The sequence below is a fragment of the Glycine max genome, chromosome 10 (assembly GCF_000004515.6).
Source record: "Glycine max cultivar Williams 82 chromosome 10, Glycine_max_v4.0, whole genome shotgun sequence".
NCBI classification, from domain to species: Eukaryota; Viridiplantae; Streptophyta; class Magnoliopsida; order Fabales; family Fabaceae; genus Glycine; species Glycine max.
Genome location: NC_038246.2, coordinates 42,001,079 through 42,021,771, shown reverse-complemented (window position 1 = coordinate 42,021,771; position 20,693 = coordinate 42,001,079). Strand labels below are relative to the sequence as shown.

At 28.9% G+C, this 20,693-nt stretch overlaps 1 protein-coding gene across 1 annotated transcript; it reads right to left on the bottom strand.

Moving 5' to 3' along the window:
- Positions 1-12,220: 12,220 nt before the first annotated feature.
- On the bottom strand, positions 12,221-13,140 carry PPCK4 (phosphoenolpyruvate-carboxylase kinase). The gene is made up of 2 exons (NM_001250087.1): positions 12,366-13,140; positions 12,221-12,258 (listed from the first exon to the last, which is right to left on the bottom strand). The coding sequence occupies exons 1-2, from the start codon at positions 13,138-13,140 to the stop codon at positions 12,221-12,223; spliced, it is 813 nt and encodes a 270-aa protein (NP_001237016.1).
- Between the last annotated feature and the right edge of the window lie 7,553 nt (positions 13,141-20,693).

Below are 20,693 nucleotides of genomic sequence, written 5' to 3'. Positions count from 1 at the left end.
TTCTATCGACACAAATGCTGATTTCTCTAAACTATTTCAGGGGTGGTGATGGAATATACATGCTACGGTATTTATAAGAACTAATAGAATAAAAGACATCTTGTGCCTGTAATTTTTTATTAAATGAGGAGAGAGGGCAACAAATTATTCCTGTATCAATTTGTGTTAATAGGTAGTTTTTATATTTTAAGATCGAGCATATCCAATGCTTTTCGTATAAACAACCACTTTATGCCACTTTATGTCAATTCAATTTTAAACAATCCAAACAATTCTTCTTTTAATAAAAATTTCTAAAAACAAGTTGTTTAACTTGTAAATATTTTCTCTATCTTTACTATTCCATATTCTCTTCTTATATTTAACTCAATGTTAAGCAACTCAAAAAAATATATAAGCATCTCTCTCCAATTTTAAATGACATAAAATCACATGTGTGATACATCGAAATAGTATTTTATTAATGAGTAACGCACTAACACGTCCAATGTAACTAAGCATATCTCATTATAAATGCTCTAAGTATTGTGCAGTTATTTAAACTAGTTATTATGAGTAGTTATTCACAAGAGTTAAAAAGGTAATGGGTAATTTATGATAGTTAAATAGTTTATTATAATTTTTTTTACTGCAACACAATCAGATACTTTTTGATTGATAAAATATCAGCAATACAATGGAGAATATTAAGGAAGATTTGATCCTGCTCAAAAAGGAAAGAATTCCTAGCCAAAGAATGAGCCACCAAATTTGCCTGCCTTCTTACAAATTGAATAGAGTATAAAGGACAAGATCTCAAAATATTTCTAATTTGGTTTAGAATAAACCCAACAAAATCAGTGATATCTTCCTCTTTATAGGCTTGGCTGGAGCTCCAATTCATTATCTTGGGATTGAATTCCGTCTTCTTGTACTTGCCATTGTGTCGTTTTGTAGAAACCTTCTATTTTATGCTGCGAAAGTTGGCAAGTTGGTGATGGTTGGTTGAATCTTGGAGACATCTTACACAAGTAGGATGAGACTTGGCTCATGACCTATATACCCGAATGCTTCTGTTTCTTTTTTTTTTTTTTTAGTTTGTTGTTGCTCTCTTTTCCTTGTATTTGGGCTTGAGATTTGAGTAATGGACACTTGGACCTGCTTGTAATCTTTTTTGGACAATTCAAAACATGATTTCTGGCCCAAAATGTTGTCTTTTATTTTATTCTATTTTGCTTTGCTTTTTCTTCTCTCTTTTTATTTTTGCTCAAATGTGGGATGACACAAATTTGAGAAATTAAAAATATTATAATAGAGAAAGATAAGTTGTAAGTGAGTATAAATATAAAAAAGTAATAAAAAATAAATTGAGGATAAAATTGGGTGTTGACACTAACTGACCTTATTTCTAAATTAAATCATAGAATAAAATGTGGTTAATTTGCAAAATTGTACCTCTTTTATTGCCTGTTTAGAGAATACATGCATAGTGAGCATGATATAGCGAAAGTTCACAGGATCATCGATAGTGATAGGTTGACCATTCTTGACAATACAAACATCACTAGAGACATTCAAAATTGAAGGGTCTATGGGTTTCATAGTCTTAATCCAGTGCAGTTTAAGTTCACATTGCTTTGATCACACAATGGACTGCATCTATTGATGATGGTCACAGCAAATTTACTTGTGCCCTGATACAGTCTTCCTGTATCGTATTGGTGCACTTCAAGATTGCTCAGACTGCATTGTCCATCCACTACAACAATTAAATATATATCATTACAAACTAATACCTCAATTCTTAATATATAAGATTTTTTAAAACTAATTTACACAGTTAATTACATTAAATTTGTTAATTTGTATTATTTTGTTAAAGTTATTCTTAAAAATTTTGGAGTTCATAATCATTTTATTTCCAATTAGGTTATGTTTAATAAAACTAGTTGAAAAATTGATTGAGAGTTGAAAAACTAGTTAGTAGCTGAAAGTTGGTAACCAAAAATTGAAAAATTAACTTATTAAATTATAAATGTTGAGTAAAACTAACTGTTGAAGTGACTGAAAATATAAAATGACAAAAAAAGCAATAAACTATGATTTATTTTAAAAAAAGATAACAAGAAAAATGAGTAAATATATTGAAGATAAAAGTGGAAGAAAATATAAAAAAACTAAAAGTTAACATTTAAAAAACGTTACTTCAAGTAACATTAAAAAAATATTAGAAACTTCTAATAAAAATTTATTTATCGAACAGTTAAACAAGTTTTTCAACCAGTAAAAAAAATAGAAATTAATTGAAATGTCTTGATAAACATAGTCTTACTTAATTAATTAATGTGCGTTAATCTTTTTATACAATTCTTATAAGATAATACATTTATATTTTGGGTCTTGTTAAACAGTGTTATTAACACATTTGTTAAAGACCTAAAATGAAAAAATATTTATTGTGAAAATCATATGAGTGCATAAAAAATCATAGATAATGCAATTTTGCGCATCTCATTAAAAATCGTTCTCCTTTTAATTTCTTAACTAATGTCTTAATAACACTTATTAACATTTGTCTTATATTTTTAATACATAAATATTTATTGTAAAATAACTAAGGGTATTTGAGTAAAAAATAATTAATACAAAAGTCAATTTAGAAAGAGTCTTAAAAAAGAACAATAAAATTTAGAAAAAAGATTTTTTTTCTGATCATGATTTTGATACGAAATAACCCTGCCGAAAATAGTGATTAATCTTTGTTAGAGACTTCAAACGCAAATAAAATAAGTATATTTTTCTTATAACATGGATATTTCATACCCAAATGATAAGTCAAGATTCTAGAAAAAAGAAAAAAAATTAAAACTATGAGATCATATTTTACATATATATGAAAGAGAAATGAAAGATAATACATTAGCGAATCATAACATTAATATTATAATTTAAAATATAAGATAATTATAAAAACCTAATGTTTAATGATGATGTCATCTTCACTTTGAGTCAATTAAACAAATCTCATGTAGACGAGTATATATAGAGAGAGATATTAGGAGCGATTTTGAAAAATTATAGAGCAATTGAAATGAGGAAATACAAATGCAAAATATCATATAAAGTGTTAATTTTGATTTTTGATCCCAGCACCAAAGCAAACTTACTTCTACTTGCAATGACGAGAAATATGGCGGTCAGCCCTTTGACGGCCGGTGGCAATCACAACCATTTCTGTCGACACTAATACTGATTTCTGATTTCTCAACTATTTTAGGGGTGGTGTTATGCTTTTTTTTTATTATTATTAATCAAGCTATGCTGGTTATATGCTACGCTAGCTATTTATAAGGAAGATAACAGCAGTGATAACCATTAACTTGACTATACATTAATTATAGTATTTATTAAATATAATCAGCAATTATTTTTTGTATTAATTATTTTCAATTCATGTTTTTATCTTTAAATCATATTAGTTTTGACTTGGTTAAATGTTGAGTTAGTGTTTTTATTATCCATTAATTATTTTTATTTCTAACTTTACAATTTTATTATTCATTAATGTTTTTAACTTTTAATTAACATTTTTTTGAGGGAGCATATTTATGTTTTTATTATTCATTAATACTTTTAATTTTCACATTTAGTTAAACCATATTTTTAAAAACTTGTTTTTTTTTCATGCTTTGGAGATTAAGAACAGAACTCAGGAAAACTAATTACAACGAATGAAAGGATGCCTATGGCATCAGCCAAGGGAGCGTCTTAAGAGACAATTAGGAGGGTTGCTATGGAAGACAATAGAAAAATCCTCAGCAGAATCCACTTTACTAACAGATCTGCAACACTGTTGTCCTCTCTTAGAGTATGGCCAGTCAAAAGATGTGAACTTGCGAATCCTTTCGATCAAAGGGAGTATGGACGGGCGAACAAAGGGAGGAAAATTAGGGGGTCAAATATAATTTAGATAAATTTATATTAAAAAATTTCAATTAATTACTTCTTTTATAAAAAATCTCAAATATAATTATATTATCAAAGAGATTTAATTCAATTGGTTAAACAAGATGCGTGTTATAAATTTTTTGGTGACGTATTTATATTAACTCTTATGGATAAAAAAATTATTAATACAACTTAATATTTAATATTAATGTAATTTTCCAAAGTTTATACAATGATATTTAAAATCATAAATTAATTGGATAGATTCCTCGTGAAAGCCACCTGCAACAAAAAAAGAGTCAATAGTAACATGTTGACACACACAAAATGCGTTAGTGGGGATAATTTTGTGATGGGTAAGCCAAAGAAAGTGTTTAATGTGCTCACGGGTTTGGAGAGACCACATCCAAGATGCATTAATTACTGGGTTCTCGAGGGTGGAAGCGGTTCTCGAGTATTTTGAGATCATTTGTATGACATCGTGTCAGTAATTAACGCTTATTTTTGACAAAGCCAAGACCACATCAGAATGTATCCATAAGTATATATGCATGATTTTCTCGTAGCGAAAGGATAAGGTTTGACAAAATAAAATAAAAAGTCAATGTTATAACAACACAAAATAGCGGCCATAACATACATTAATTCATTCTCCGATATGCTAATTGAAGAAAATTTAACAAAAAATGAGCAAAGTCATAACATGTTCATAACATACCATTAGTAACTTTATAATACATTTATAAGAGAGTTAGAAGACATGTAACTAAAGAAAAGATGAAATTCATGTATTTTATCTCAATTGAATAACGAATACTGAATAAGGGTGAAGTTTAACTCCGCTTGACAGATATGGTTTAATTTTCACCAATGTTGTATCACACAAAAATTGTTTCGACAATTTTATAAATAACTACCAGATTAGATCTTATTTAAATACTCTAACTTTTGATGAGATGTATCTTTATTCAAACGTAATAGACGAGTAATCTTATCTTTGATCCCTATACAGACTTAAGCTATCTATAATATAGCTACTACTTATTCTCTTGACTCCTATGAAAATGAAACGTATATAGGTTTAATTTGAGAAGGTCCAATCTATCATAAACATGTACACATCATAACTCCAGAAAATTAATATCAATCAAATAAATGCTTATAATCAATATTAATAATCTAAAAATTTAATCCAATAATTAAATATTATTAATTAATCCACAAATTCCTGACTGACAAAAGGAAAACTCTTATCTTTTAGTCTCCCGTGTGGCTGATGGCGCACTGCCTCCCCATTAATCTAGTCACCATATATCTATTGTTTTGTAGCATCAAATATAATATGTTATTAGCTGATAGTTTTCTCTTGGCATAGTAAGCAAAAGAGAATATAAAAGCAAAAAAGTAGAGCCAATTTCTGAAAGTATATTATATATTGGTAGGACCACGACAATTCCACCTTAATAAAGATGCTAATTAAGCAAATGACAAGGACCTTAGAGAACAGGAACCTCCAGTGATCAATTTGCAGATTCTATGTACTTAGACAAATGGTCCAAGGGACTCTTAGATTGTCCCCCTAGTAATGAAGAAACAAGAGCCCTACAACACCCGAACTTGTATTCTTCAGCCTCAACAATAAATTGAAATTTCTTTGTCAATGTTCTGTCATGACCTAGGAGAAAAGAATATCGAAAGTTACTAGAGGACACTTAAAATAGTTGTATTTGCTTAGATATCTCCCACAAATTGGGCATGTGACTTCGAGAGAAATTGACACACATACAAATTAAGTGTCCATTATCCAAGAACGTATAGTTGAAAAGAAATGAGTGGATCATTTAAGAATATAGATATTTTTCATTTAAGAATATAAATATTTTTCATACGACAATTGACTGGCACGGGAGTTATTAGTAAATTATAGCAGGAAATTTATTGTTAGATAAGTACATAAGATATTTTTACTGGTAGTTCATAAAAATTAGTTAAATAAGATTGTTGGTGAGCAGGTGGAAAAGCAGCTTATTACTTTTTCCAAAAAAGTAAAAAACGTACAACGTAATTAAATAACGACTAAAAAACCCAAACAATTTTGATTTTTTCTATGAGCTTGCTTGTTCAGTTGAGTACATATATTGATGTTGATTGTGAGGTTGAGGCCCACTGGCATGAAGATTTTCTCGACTGTGTATTGTGCATGACAGACACGTATAAACTGCTGTTTACCAGATGGAAACGTGGACCACACCAAAAGATGTCAAGAGTGCACACTCACTCACCTTCCATTTTCCATTAATCCCATCTAGCACTACCTAACTATGTAGTATTTGACTATATTTCCTATCAATTCATTATTATTCGTTTTCTGTAATATTTCAGAATTGTATATAATTAAATTAACGAGATTAATTTTAATATACCGTTAATTAGTGTAATTATTAACTAATAATTTCAATATTTTAAATATTATTTTTTAATTAATTATTAAAAATTAACAATTTTTAATTATATAACAATACATAATTAAATGAGAATGTAAAAAATATTATATTATTAACATATTCTAATTAAATTTATAAAGTTAGGCTATTTTATCACATAAAACTATATCTACCGAAAAAGTATACAACAATATTAAATTAGATTTTCCTATATATAAGGTTATTTGCCTGACAATGGAAGAAACCACTTTTATTAATCAAAACCGAACATTGCATCCATGAACAGCCAACTAAAATAATGTCGGCAGTTAGCCGTCATTAGTCAGCAAGTCACTCACATCCGAAACCTAATTTGTGGATTCATCTTCACATCTCCATTCTCTCTTTCAGATTATTCTTTTAACTTTTTCCATCCATCGCATGCATGTATTATGCCGTTATTGAATTAAGTGTTTTTTTTTATAAATTTAAAAATAATTATCTTCATTATCAAATACACTTATCAAACCTTTAATTAATCTTGACTTAAATATATTTAAGATTTTTTTATAAATAATCAATTTTTTTTATATTTAATAAACTTTTTCATTCTTGAATTTTTGATATATTAAAATTTTTACTTTGAGTCTTTAAGGTGATTAATTGTTACTTAATTATATCAAAGATTAAAAATAAAAATTTTAATATATTAAAAATTTTAAACAATTGAAAAATTTGTTATGGACTTAGAATAAAATTTAATTATTTATGAGAGATCTTTAACATATTTAAATCATTAATTAAATAAATTCCTTATCCACTAGATAAAAAAAAAATACTAGCAGACTATTTTAATTTGTCAGTCTTTCTATTACAAAACTTGTTAAATAATATTATTTCAATCCCTCATGTGTTGATAATATCAACACCTGCCGTTGATTTTACTTTTTTAAATTAAAAAAAAAATAGACGGTTTGGTTTCAAGAGTTATGCCTTTAAGATATGTTTTTGCTTTGGATGGGTCATTTGGTGTGCACCATGCAATTCCGTAAAATTCAATTTCCTTAAGACATGACAAATCGAAACTGTGATAAGGAACTAGGGTACATTTTAACAGCTGAGGAGATCGATCAACAAGTTTCCAAGAACACATTCCTATAAAGATGTCTTATTGTTATTGAAACGTGTGGTCTTTTTCGAGACACTTTTGATCCATTACATTTTTCTCTAAGGATTCTGTGATATAGAGACTCCTAGCCTAAACACTAAACACTCTAACTATAGATGATCACAAGAGAACTTTTAGTCATTAAGTATTCAAGTGATATGTCACCTTTCATGCTTTTTCCTATAGTCTGTGCTCAATTAGCTAGATGTCCACTCAGTGCAAGTAGTCGTCTATCTACTTAATTAACCCTTACAAATTAAATATAAGAGACATTTTCCAGCTCAGGTAGTCCTTGATCTCTTAATCCCTACCCTACAAGTTATGCCTAATCTTTATTAACTTGAGTGTTGAAATTTCTGAAAATAATTGCATTGCCTTTAAGGTAAGTTCACAACCATACATTACATTAATTGTCACATTGAGGCATTGACACTCCTACTAGTTGTGTGGGGTCATTTATGATCATGTGTTCCGGTCTATCACGGATCCACTACAAGAAAATCATTGCTTAGTGATGATCTTATGGTCATATTTAATGAATTCGTCACAAATTTGTTTGTATCGGCCAAAAGAGGCTGATGGTGCAAGTTATAAGGGACGACTAGCCTATGACTTTGGCCAACACAAAATGTAAAAATTTGACAAAAAACACATTATTGTTATAGGTGGTTTTACATTCTCCCCCAAACATACTCCACAAGTTCTCATCATAGTTACTTGCAAACCACCGTTGTTGTGAACCACCACCACTTGAAACCCAGGAAAAAGAAAGAAAATAGAGAAAAAGGGAGAAGAGAGAATGGAAAGAGGAAAATGATCTTCGTCGTGAGCCAGAACTGTCACCCCAAACTACCTATAATCATCAGCCATTAAAGAAAAGAAAAGAGAAACAAAAAGGAGAAAAGGATTCAATAGAGAAAAGTCACACCAGATTAAAAAGATTTTCATGCAATGGTCAAGTCATCGCTTAATAGCAGCGGATTAAGTGATGACTTAATTGTTGCTTACTCTCAATTTTTAAAGTTTTAAAAGGAAGAAAAATGCAAGATAAAGAAACAAGATATAATGATACAATTTTTTAGTTTTGGCACTTTGGTTTTCAGTAACTGCTGATCATTGCTTACTTTGAAAAAATATTTCTTTCAAAATTACCAATAACAACTAGTAGTCATTTATGTTAAAAATAAATTATATTTGTAATCTTTAAAATGTTCGCCACTATTTCAGCAATTTGCTATAGTGCCAGTTGAGGACTACTATTGAACAATTTTCTTTTCTAAGTATAAAATATATTTATAATTATTTTTATTAATTAAAAATTAGTTATTAAATTATGATGATATATAATACATTATGAAATTACTACAATGTTAACTATTAATTAGAAAGGTAATAATTGTAAATATATTTTATCTTTTAAAATATACTTTTTTGAATATGCAGGAGTTAAATCCTAATCACTTAATTATAAGGCCATACTTCAAATTTATTAGATATTTAATGCGACCTTCTTCGATCTTTCTTTTTGATGGAAGACCTTCTTCGATCTTAAAAAATGAAAAAGACATGTACTATTTCTACGTAGGTAATTCAAGTGGCAACTAGAACTGTAGGAGGACAAGGACCGTACTTGCATTGCATTACACACATGGGCTGCTACTGGTAGCTACGGCGGATTCATTATAGATTTTTAGTCCACGAGAACGAACGTTCGACACTTTTGGAATTTATAGAAGATAATGTGAGATGCAAATCAAGAAAGAAGAAAAAAAAGATCGTAAATTTGTAATTACGAAAAGGTACGGAGGCAAATGAATCCAAAGTGTCTCTGTTTGATGCTACACCAGTAACACGACAAAAGAAGACGGCCGGGGTTTGTTTCGTTTGGATTGAGATAAATATGGCACTTGTTATTTACACCCACATTCTCTTTTTATATTTTAATTACTCGTTATATCATTTTTCCTTAAAAGAAATACATCCCTTGAAACTTTCTTTTTCTCTTCCGAAGAATATATATATATATATCATGGAAAGATACTTTTCACAATAATAATAAAACATATTTTAACCAAATCACTATGAGTCATTATAATCTACAATCGATGTAAATCTAGATTAGAAAATAAAAGCTTATTTGAACACACCTAAGGCAGCCATTGTCAAATTTTTTTATTTGCAATTAAGGTATACAATAAATGAAATTAATGATGAATATACCTTAAAACATAATGTGATATGAAGGAAAAACACACAATATATAATATGTAATATACACATGATTATATAATAAATATAATATATGAGGTGAAGATGAATTTCAAGATTGGAGTTTAAAAAATAATAAAATAAAATGAAAAATAAGATTTTAGATATAATTTAAAGAATAATAATAATAACATGAAAATAAATAAGATTAACAAATATGAGCAAACATGTAAGATAAGAATTTACATGGATAAATATAGAAAAAATATAAAAAAGGATAACATTGTGTTTTTCTTGGCTGCGAATGTGCATATGTATTGCAGTTTCAATATTTTGGGTCTTGTTAAAAATATGTCAACAATACAATTTTTTATTTTTTAGATTATTTAAATATTGTTTTAAATTTATATAATTTATAATTTTTAAAATAATATATGTATTAGTTAATGTATTTTTTTTAAAAGAATTGTAATAAAATAAGAACAAATTTTTATATATAAAAATTTATTAATTTATATTAAAATAAAATTTTATAATGAAAATAACTACATGTATTGAATATTAAATATTTTTTAATTTATAAATTTTTATAATTTAAAAAAATAATAATAATTCTCGACTAATGATACATGTAAAAATAGTATTTATAAAATTAACTTAAAAAAAAATTAAATATCTTAATAATTTATTGTTTTATAGTTGAATAAATGATCATAACTTCAATTTCTTTCAAAATATTTTATTTTTCGCTTCATTTAAATTATTGTCATATAAATATTATATATGAGAAAATAGAATGAAACAAAATATTTATCCTGTCTAATATCATTTTTTTCTTTTACGAATCAAACATCAATAAAAAAAAAGATAAATATTTTATTTGGTCTCATCTCAATATTTTGAAAATTTCGGCGGTCAAATCCTCTCCATTTCGGAGGAAAATGGACATTTCCATTTGGACGATTTCTCTGGTGGTGTAGAGAGGCCAACCGATTCACGGACCTTCCATTAACGGTTATCATGGGATGAGAGTAGGTGCCAGTTCCGATGAAGACAATGAAGTAATCAACAATTTTGTTTGGGCATGGATCTGGTTCTCGAGGTGGATGAGGGCAATGTCAACGGTTCCTCCACCGTCAATGCTGAGTATGTAGGTATTGGTGATTCTGTCTCCATCTATGTCACCATACTCACATTTAAAAAATTATAGATAACAAAAACTATATAATCCCTCCAATTATTTAAATTCATCCGTTCAATGGAAAAGGGAAAAACAAAGATGGTGTGGATCCAATAACTTGGGCATGTAATAGAAAAGAAGAGAGAAAGAGAAGTAAAGTTTAGTGGTAAGCGTAGCATATGTGTAGATCTATATGTTTTTTCCCATTTGGTGTTTAAGACAAAAGTAGAAACAAGAAGCACCGAACAATGGATGTTGCATGTTTTCGAATGGAGAGAGATGCATAATCCGTTCGGATGATTGGCCTCTGACAAGAGGTTGGTGCCGATGGCAAGAGACAACGACTTTGTGGAGGCGAAGATGTTTTTGATTTGCAACCTTTGTCAAGGTTGGTCCAATTGGATGCGACGGCAGCACCATTGCATCCTTGCTTTGAGAATCAGTTTGCACGCATATATTTTTGCCTTTTCTTTTAAAATTTAAATAAATTAAATCTCAACCATTCAAGATTCTTAATGCATGTGTCACTTCAATATTCAATCGACTAGAAATGTTCATTTCTCTCTAGTAATTTATTAATTTTCCTAACTCAATTCAAGCTCTGTTGCTTACTTTACGTCTAACCATATTAAGGAACGAACGTGTGAAGAAGGTGAAATCTTAATTGACTTATCTGTCCGTAATATTTTTACTAATCACGTTGTTATTAGTATATGTAATATTCGTCCTCAGAAAACTAGAATTTCTCTTTCGACATAATATATTCTGTATTCCAAGGTCATGATTCAAAGTTGAACCAATTAATTAAGGTGTTTAAACATCAACTCTAAAGAAAAGAAAATAGAAACTCAATTGAATTGTGATTGCTTCTCTCCTACTTATATATAAACAAAGATTTGTTGGGAGAATCCGTTAGAATTATTTCAGGGGATTTGTAAGGATGCGTCACAGGTATTGCAACAAACCAACAGCTTTTTGGATTCATGAAAAAGAGAACATTCAAGTTATACACTAATACTTATACATCAAACATTGTTTCTAACTAGAGTTGCCAAATGGCAAGTTATTTCAAAACACAACATACATTAAAAAAAAAAAAACAATAACAAAGAAAAGAACAACCCAACCTCCAAGTTGCGTTTCTTTACACACTCCTCTGTACTCTATACTCTGCCGAATCCTCAAGCCAAAGGGGAAAAAGGGGGTTTTCTTCAACCTTAGTCAGAGAATATAAAATTCATCTCTGTCCCCCAAAAGGCATAGTAGGGTGCAGTAGTATATACAGAGAGATCAACCACCTCCACGCACATAAGATTACTCACTCTGTTCAGCAACGCTAAACCATGGGTGCCCTGTAACAAACAAACAAAAATTAAAATTAAAACCCTAAATTAGCAATTCTTAAAATCCCTTTTAATTTCCTTCATGCATGATGAAAGACCGAAACTTCATAACATACTTAGGACTTGTTCTGCGGAGAACCTTCTAGAAACCTCTTTACACAGCATCCTACGAAGAAGATCCTTGGCCGCGGGTGAGACGGAGCAAAAAACACGAGTCGGAAACCTCAAATTGGCGCGAAGCACGGCCTCGAAAATCTCCACGGGAGAATCGCCTCGAAACGGCAGAAACCCTGCCAACATTTGATACAAAACGACGCCGGCGCTCCACACGTCGACCTTCTCGTTGTAATCCCTTCCGGCGAGGACCTCCGGCGCCACGTAATGCGGCGTCCCAACCACCCCGCTCATCGGCTCGCCCTCCTTAAAAGTGTCAGCCGAGCCGAAATCGGCTAATTTGAGCCGATTCTCCTCATCGAAGAGAATGTTATCGGGTTTCACGTCTCGGTGCGCGACGCCGAGGCGGTGGCAGTGCGCCACGGCTTGCATGAGTTGCCACATCACCGAAGCGGCTTCTGGTTCGGACATGACGCGGTGGTGAAACTGCGATTCGTAACAGAGGTCGAGAACCATGTGAAGGTTGGTTTCGTCTTCGTAGAGATCGTGGAGGTTTACGATGTGAGGGTGAGGGGAGAGAAGCTGAACGATCTTGGGCTCCGTCAATAGGCATTGCGCGTCGAGGGAGTCTCCGGCGGCGGTTATTGCCACCTTGTCGATGGATTTGACGGCGTAGGAGTGACCGGAGTCTGCGGAGGAGCAGCGGAAAACGGTGCCGAATCTTCCCCGGCCGATCTCCTCCGAAACGACGTAGTCTCGCTTGAGGTCTTGGCTCATCACTTCACTGGTTTCCACTGTGATTCAGAGGAAACATTTCTTATAAAGTGGGAATGTTGAATTGGATTACTGGAATATTCTATTGGACCAGAATCAGCATTGGGAGTATGCCACGTGCTCAATCTAACGGCTCAAGGGGCGGTTAGCGGATGGATCTCAAACAGCTTTGGGTTTTGCTTCAATTACAAGACTACCCTTTGACGCCTTTTTTTTACCCCTTCTCTACCTTGAATGTCACCTTAAAATTTCATAAGGAAATTTATTAAACCAAAAGTTATAAGGAGTAATTGGTGACATCAATAACTTTGAAACTTTTAATAAATTTACTCCCTAAATGAAGAAAACATTCAATGGTTTTCAAGATGTTTAATGATTTATTTCTTTTTTAGAATTTGTATTTTAGATATTATAATGATTTATCATAACATTAATTAATTAGACATCATTTCAAGTATGATTATTCAAATAATTTCTATAAAAAATAATAAAACTATCATATATGAGAATACGTAATTATAGAAAAAAAAATCTTTATACTATTGATATATTTTAATTGAATTCTATTATTTAATAATTTTTTCATGAAGAATTAAAAAGATTTTAAGAAATATTTGTAGAAAAATATAATATTATTTTTTTCATTTAAAATTTTCTTCATAGGATATTAAAAATATTTGTAGGAAAATTTGCAATGGGATATAACATTTTTCTTTTCAGTTTTTTCCTTTAACTAAGAGGCATAAGAGGCTTTTTATTTCACACACAATTAATTTATCGTATGGACATCAACTTATTTTGAGATAAAGATTATGTTTGAAAAAATAAGTTAAAAAACTAATTAAAAAATGAAAAACTAACTGAAAACTAAAAAATTAACTAATAGCTAAAAGTTTTTAAATTAATTGTTAACTCATTGACAAGTTTATCAAATTATCTCAAGTAGTAAATTAAGTAAAATGAAAGTTTGAGTGTGAGTTCACATGAATTTTGTTTGTACTTAGATTGATACATACCTAATTTTCAAGCAATTAATAAATTGAATTAAAGATTTGAGAAATGGAAAATTTAAATTAAATTAGCATAAAATGAAACTAATTAACTAAAACATGTAAGAGAAGTAAAACAAACACTTTGGGATTGTAATGCGATTATTGATTTAGAATGAGAATATGTTGGGGTCTAACTTTCTAAAACTATTCTTGATATAGTATTAATGATTTTTCTCTATTTAATATTATTTCAACTATCACCCATACCTACTCATTTACTCTAACCATGATCTTTCAAGTAAAAGAGCCTAATTTACATAATCTCTCTCCTAATCCCTTAAGAGAATAAACTAGTTAAATTGCATTATGAACGTAGATGCATCAAATAGGTTAAACAATGTCATTCTATCCCTAGATATGAATCATTTAGATGTTCTATACCAGTTCTTAAGAGAATAACATTTATCAATGCCTAAACTCTTAAAACATACCATGAATATGGGTGATCAGATCACAATCAATGAAATCAAGAACAGAAAAGAGACAATAATAATTAAAATGACATTAAATAGATAATAGGAAATAAATTATATCACGAGCGTTTGGTTGCTAGTCTCCCAACAGTAGGAGATTTAATCTTTCATTGTCATGAGAGGCTTTACAATTACAAGGGATTAATGGGGAGAGAAGAAGATATAGAATAATGGAGATGGAGGGAAAGAATGACTCCTAAAGGTTGATTTCCCCTATTGGGAAACTCTAATTTCGTGGATATTTAGTGTAGAGCTTTGTGTCTCAGTATGTCTTTTTCTTTTGTTTCCTCCTCTTTTTATGGGTGAAATTAGCTTAAAATTTATGTAGTCTCGTGCTAAGTGCGACCGCTACGCTTAGCAAGTGAGTTGGTGGTCATATGCTTAATGCATGTCTCGCACCAAGCGCGCCTTCACGTGATACCTGACTTCTCTATGTGACTTCTTTGCGCTGAATGAGTGCTGCGCATCGAGTGAGAGTTGTCAGGTCTGCAACTTCTCTTGCAAGCTTTAATGTGTGTTTTTGCATCAAATATAACATCAAAATATTATAAACTCACCAGTTTAAACACCTATTGAACAAAAACTTAGATGATGCTAAAATTCAATTTCTTTACACAAAAAGGAGCAATAATAGAAGAAAAATCTAACAATTTTTATATGACTTAATCATAAAATATACTTATGCACAACAGTTATCACTAACGGGTAGTTGAAAGACATTAAACTAGGTTATTAAATTATAAATGTTCAATAAAACTAGTTGTTGAAGTGGTTGGAAAATATAAAATGACATAAAGATATATTAAAAAAGGATGATAAGAAAATTTAATAAATATTTTAAAAATAAAAGAATAAAATATAAAAAACTAGAAATTAGAAACAAGTATTTTAAAAAATACTATTTGTAACATTTTAAAAGAAACTAGAAACTACTTAAAAAAATTTATTTACCGAATAATAAACAAATTTTTTAACTAAAAAAAATTAAAAACTAATTAAAATAACTTGTGAATCATAATCAAAGTGTTACATCTATTTGCAATTTCATTCCTACATAATTTTATAGTTAGATATATCTAATATAACACCACTCTAATTAAGAAAAAACTTAGATACAATATCATATTGTGTTATTCTTCTATCAGTGTTGAAGTTTACTTCAGTAATACGTGATGATATTTAATGATTCTTTTGTTTCATGTATTATAGTTAAAGTTATTATAGATGTAAAATAAAATAAATAGAATATTTATATGATATTTTTTTTTTATAATTTTGTATTTATAGATTAATTATTTTAATTGAATTTTTGACTTTCAATTATCTTAATTTTTTGATGCTGTATATTCTACTATTCAAATTATACTATTCCATTAAATTAGATTCAAGAAAAAAAATTATTTAATTAGATTGAAATATAAGGAAAAAAAACTAATTCACATTAATTAAAAATAAGTTAAAATTATTTAATTTTGATATTGTGATTTAAAAATTAATTATTTTTTAAAGTACCTTTTATATTTAGCAAATGAAAAAAAAAATTGAAAAAAAAATCTTAAATTTTGAGAAGAAATAGAACCAAGAATAATAAATTCATAAATCTTGATTCACTGTGCGAAGTAGTATAGAAAATCTGTGGTAGCAAACCTATGATATTACAATGTTCTCCAAACAAACAGAAGGCATCACTGAACCTACGAAAAAATCATTTCCCTCCCCCGGTTAATCAATACAGAGACTCAAGTGGCATTTTGAAACAGGTATATCCTCATAAATTCATAATAATAAAATAGTGAAAGACCCTGGCCATCTAAAAGCTAAACTCTATTAAATTAACAAATACAGATGCTTTAGTTCTCTGATTTATGTGTTGTAACAATTATTTTTAAAGTGAAGATGTTGGTTTGAGTTTATTAATTTAATTGTAGTTTAATTTATAATATAATTGATTGATTAATTATTGTTAAAATTAAAAATGACCCAATAAAAATTATTAAAATAAAGTTACATTACATTAATAATCAATGTCATGATTCACATATATTAAAATTTTGACTAGCCCAATATGATAATATTTTCGTCTCTCTCTTTTTTTAATAAGAAACCTAGCTCGATAAGCAACAATAGTCAACCATTTTACCGTATTAACAACGTTAGTGAAACATTATATTATACTAGTTTTGGGATCCGTGTAATGTACGTTTTTTTTAAATTTTATATAAGAATTATTATGAATACATATAGATGTTTCATAAAAAAAAAATCATGATATCTTGTAGAATAAATAAGTCGAGCACAAATCAAATAATAAAATTTGTCTAAAAATTATCTACTAGATGAATAACAAATAAAAAAATGATATCTTTGTTACGTTGATGAAGACATTTGTCTACAATATACCACATATTTTATATTTTAATATATACTTTCTATCTTTAGTATAAAGTTTCCTCCCCTAAAATTTAGTATAAGTTTTCTTACTTGTTTTTTTAAAAAAATCTTATTTTATATTTTATATGTTATTTTTATCTTTAGAAAAAAATTTATAAGATAAATTTTAAAATTACCCAGGTAAATAAAATTAGTAATTTGTTTTGCAAAACATTTTTTAAGAAATTAATAAATTTTAAAAGAATACTTTGAAAAAATGGGACAAATTACAGAAATGTTTTGCAAAATTCACACTCAAAATGATTACTCCATTTTTTTGTAAAACATGTACAGAAATGGGACAAAATTCACACTTAGAATGATTACTCCATTATTTGACCAATACTCATGACGGATATAGATCTATTTTTTTTCCTTTTTAAAAAAATAAGACTTTGAAAATTACATATTGAGAGAGTTCTTAATAATAAGTTTATAAAACTTTGTTAGGTAAGTTAAACAATTGGTCTGTTTCTCAATCCTTTCATACAATAACATTATAAGCCTAACTTCTACTTCAATGTTATCTCTTTTGTACTTTTCTCCTTCTGTATTTTGTGTTTTGTCATACTTTTCTTGAATCAGTTTACTCTTTAATTGGTTTCAATTTTTACTCTTTTGATTCTCAAATATATAATTTATATCTTTACTTAAAAAAATCTTTGTCCCACAAATTAAGTATAGACTTTCTTACTTTTAAAAAAATCATCTTCACATTTAATATTTTAAATATGATTTCTATTCTTTTTGACTAATAACAAAAATATATAATTTCTATCTTTAGTAAAAAAAAGTTCATCCCCATAAATTAAGAATGAATTTTGTTATTTGTTTTAAAAAATCATCATATTTTATAATTTTTATCTTTAATAAAAAATTTCATCCCCATAAATTAAGTAATTTTATCCTACCTCCTTTAAAACAATAATTTTCATATTTTATGTACAATTACTATCTTTAGGAAAAAAGTTCCTCCCCACAAAGTAAGTATAATTTTTCTTAATTTCTTTAAAAAATCATCTTTGTATTTTATGTTTTATATATAATTTCTATTTTTTGTATAAAAAAAAGTTCCTCCTCATATATTAAGTATTGATATTCTCACTTGCTTTTAAGAAACATCTTTATATTTTATATATTTTTTTTATTTTTAGTAAAAAAGTTACTTCCCATAATTTAAGCATAAATTTTGTTACTTGCTTTAAAAAACATTTTTTGGATAATATTCAAGTTCAATCCTTGACAAAAATAATTCTCTATCAGACTTTACTTATTCTCAGATTGAACCCTAGATTAATCAAGATCTTTTTTTCTGATGAACTAAAGGACCAAGACCTTAAAAGAAATCCTCATATTTTATATTTAAATTATAATTTCATTGATTTAAATTACTTTTTGTTTTGTAATTAAATATATATTAATTAGATTGAATAAATTTTAATTTAAATTAAAAAATTAATCTCTATGAATTGAGAATAAATTCTCCTATTTGTTTTCAAAAAATAATGCATCCCCATGTGTTATATTTATATATTTTATATTTTAAGAAAAGTCTAAATTTCACTTCATATCTTCATAAAATTATTCATCTCCATTTTGATTAATGAAAATGATTAATAAATCATTATGAAGTAAAACTACATTTTCTTGCTTCATATTTTATCTTTTAAGAAAAATATAAATTTCACTTCATATTTTATATATAATAATTTCTACATTAGTAGATATATAATTTAAATATAATTTGATTTTTTCTGACTGATGAAAAATATATATAACTTTTGTCATTACTAAAAAAAAGTTCCTTCTCATAAATTAAATATATATTTTCTTACTTGATTTTAAAAAAAAGTAATCTTCATATTTATATTTTAAATATAATTTTTATTTTATTTTTGAATGATAAAAAAACATATAATTTATATATTTGGAAAAGAAAAACAAAAGTTCCTCCCTGTAATTAAGTATAGATTTTCAAATAAATCATTTCTATCTTTACTAAAAGAAATAAAAAAAATTCCATCCCGTAAATTAAGTATAGTAAGTATAGTTTTTGTTATTTGCTTTAAAAAAATCATCTTCATATTTTATACATAATTTTTATCTTTAGCAAAAAAATTTCTCCCTTGTAAATTAAGTAAATTATTTTTACTTGCTTTAAAAAATAATTTTTATATTTTATATTTTATTTTTCTATGTAATTTTTATATTTTATATTTTATTCCTCTTTGACAAAGAACATGGTGGTGTGATCACAGGTTTCGATGCCTCCACACTCTTCTATTAAAAACAAAAAAGAAACTTGGGGTAAATGTAGGTATATTGCAAGATGATCTATCCTTTATTCCTCCATGAGCTTGTCGTGGGTGTTCTCGTGCTTCCCTGATAGCTTCCGCTCCAGGATTGCCTCCATGATCAATGGAGCACCTGCTTGTCGGCTTGAAGTAGCTCTTGATCTGCCAAGGGAAATTGAACGGTAATGGTGAATGGATGGTGTAAAATAGTGTCATTAGAATGAGAAGAAAGAGATAGATTGATATACTTTTGTTGTCCACATTGTCAATTTGGGGAACGAGTGGGGAGGTTTCATTGGAGCTTGTTTAGGGGAAAGAAAATGAAGAAGAACATAGAAATGAGAATGCAAAAGAGGGAGAAAAATGAGAAATAGACTATAGAGTCCATTGAAATTCAAATTCAAATTTCAAAAACCTAAACTTTGTAGCCAAAATTTCACGATTCTGGCAAAAATCTCATGTTCATTTGTTGAAGTTCGGCTACTTGCATCTTTTGGTTTCTCTAATTCCAACTAAATTGGTATTTTGCTCCCATTTGGTTAGTCCAACGATTTCCCCAAAAGTGATATGGATTGTAAAAGGTGGTTGTTATGAATTAGCCCAAGGTGGAGCAATTCAGCACAGGGCAATCCAACACAGAAGAAGAAATAGTAGCAGACAAAGTGGAGACAGGCACTAACCTCAAGACCAAAAAGAAAATATGCAGTCCGCACTACCTGAAGGATTTTGTGACCAATGCAAATCCTAAATGTTGAGCTGGCTGCTTCTTATTGGGTGAAGGAGATTCTTCTGTCGGCTAGGATCTCTTCTCCATTGCCATTTGTTATTTCTTTTCGTGATCCTTAGGTCCGGTAGAGGAAATAGAATAACTAACTTAGCATTATTTTTGTGCCTATATATATGAATCCAAAATGTAAAGGAAAACAAGCAATATAATCAGAAAAATTCCTCTCCTTAATCTCTCTTTTCTAGAGGTACCTAAACCTCGAACGCTAGGATCTTATGAGTAGAATTTCTACGCATAACAATTTGGTGCTTTCATTGAGCACTACCACCATGGCTGAAGCAACTCGACCCAAAATCAGAATGGAACAAATTGAAGAAGCCATATCCAAGCTAGCCTCCAACCAACTCCATGTCACCACCAAACTAGACGAACTCATTCACCGCATTATTGTGTTGGAAGCCTGTCAATACCACTCACCCACACCTCCATCTTCTTCCTCTACAAAGACATTCCTCACACACGCACTCTAATATTGACTCTACCGTTGCCTCCGCCACCCATGCTACTCTGCTGCCCATGC

Bases quoted from the DNA above. Each gene is read 5' to 3' on its own strand.
- PPCK4 (NM_001250087.1), bottom strand. From the start codon at position 13,140: ATGAGCCAAGACCTCAAGCGAGACTACGTCGTTTCGGAGGAGATCGGC. The intron at 12,259-12,365 runs GTATGTTATGAA...TGTTTGTTACAG, and splicing joins CTCCGCAGAACAAGTCCTAA to GGCACCCATGGTTTAGCGTT.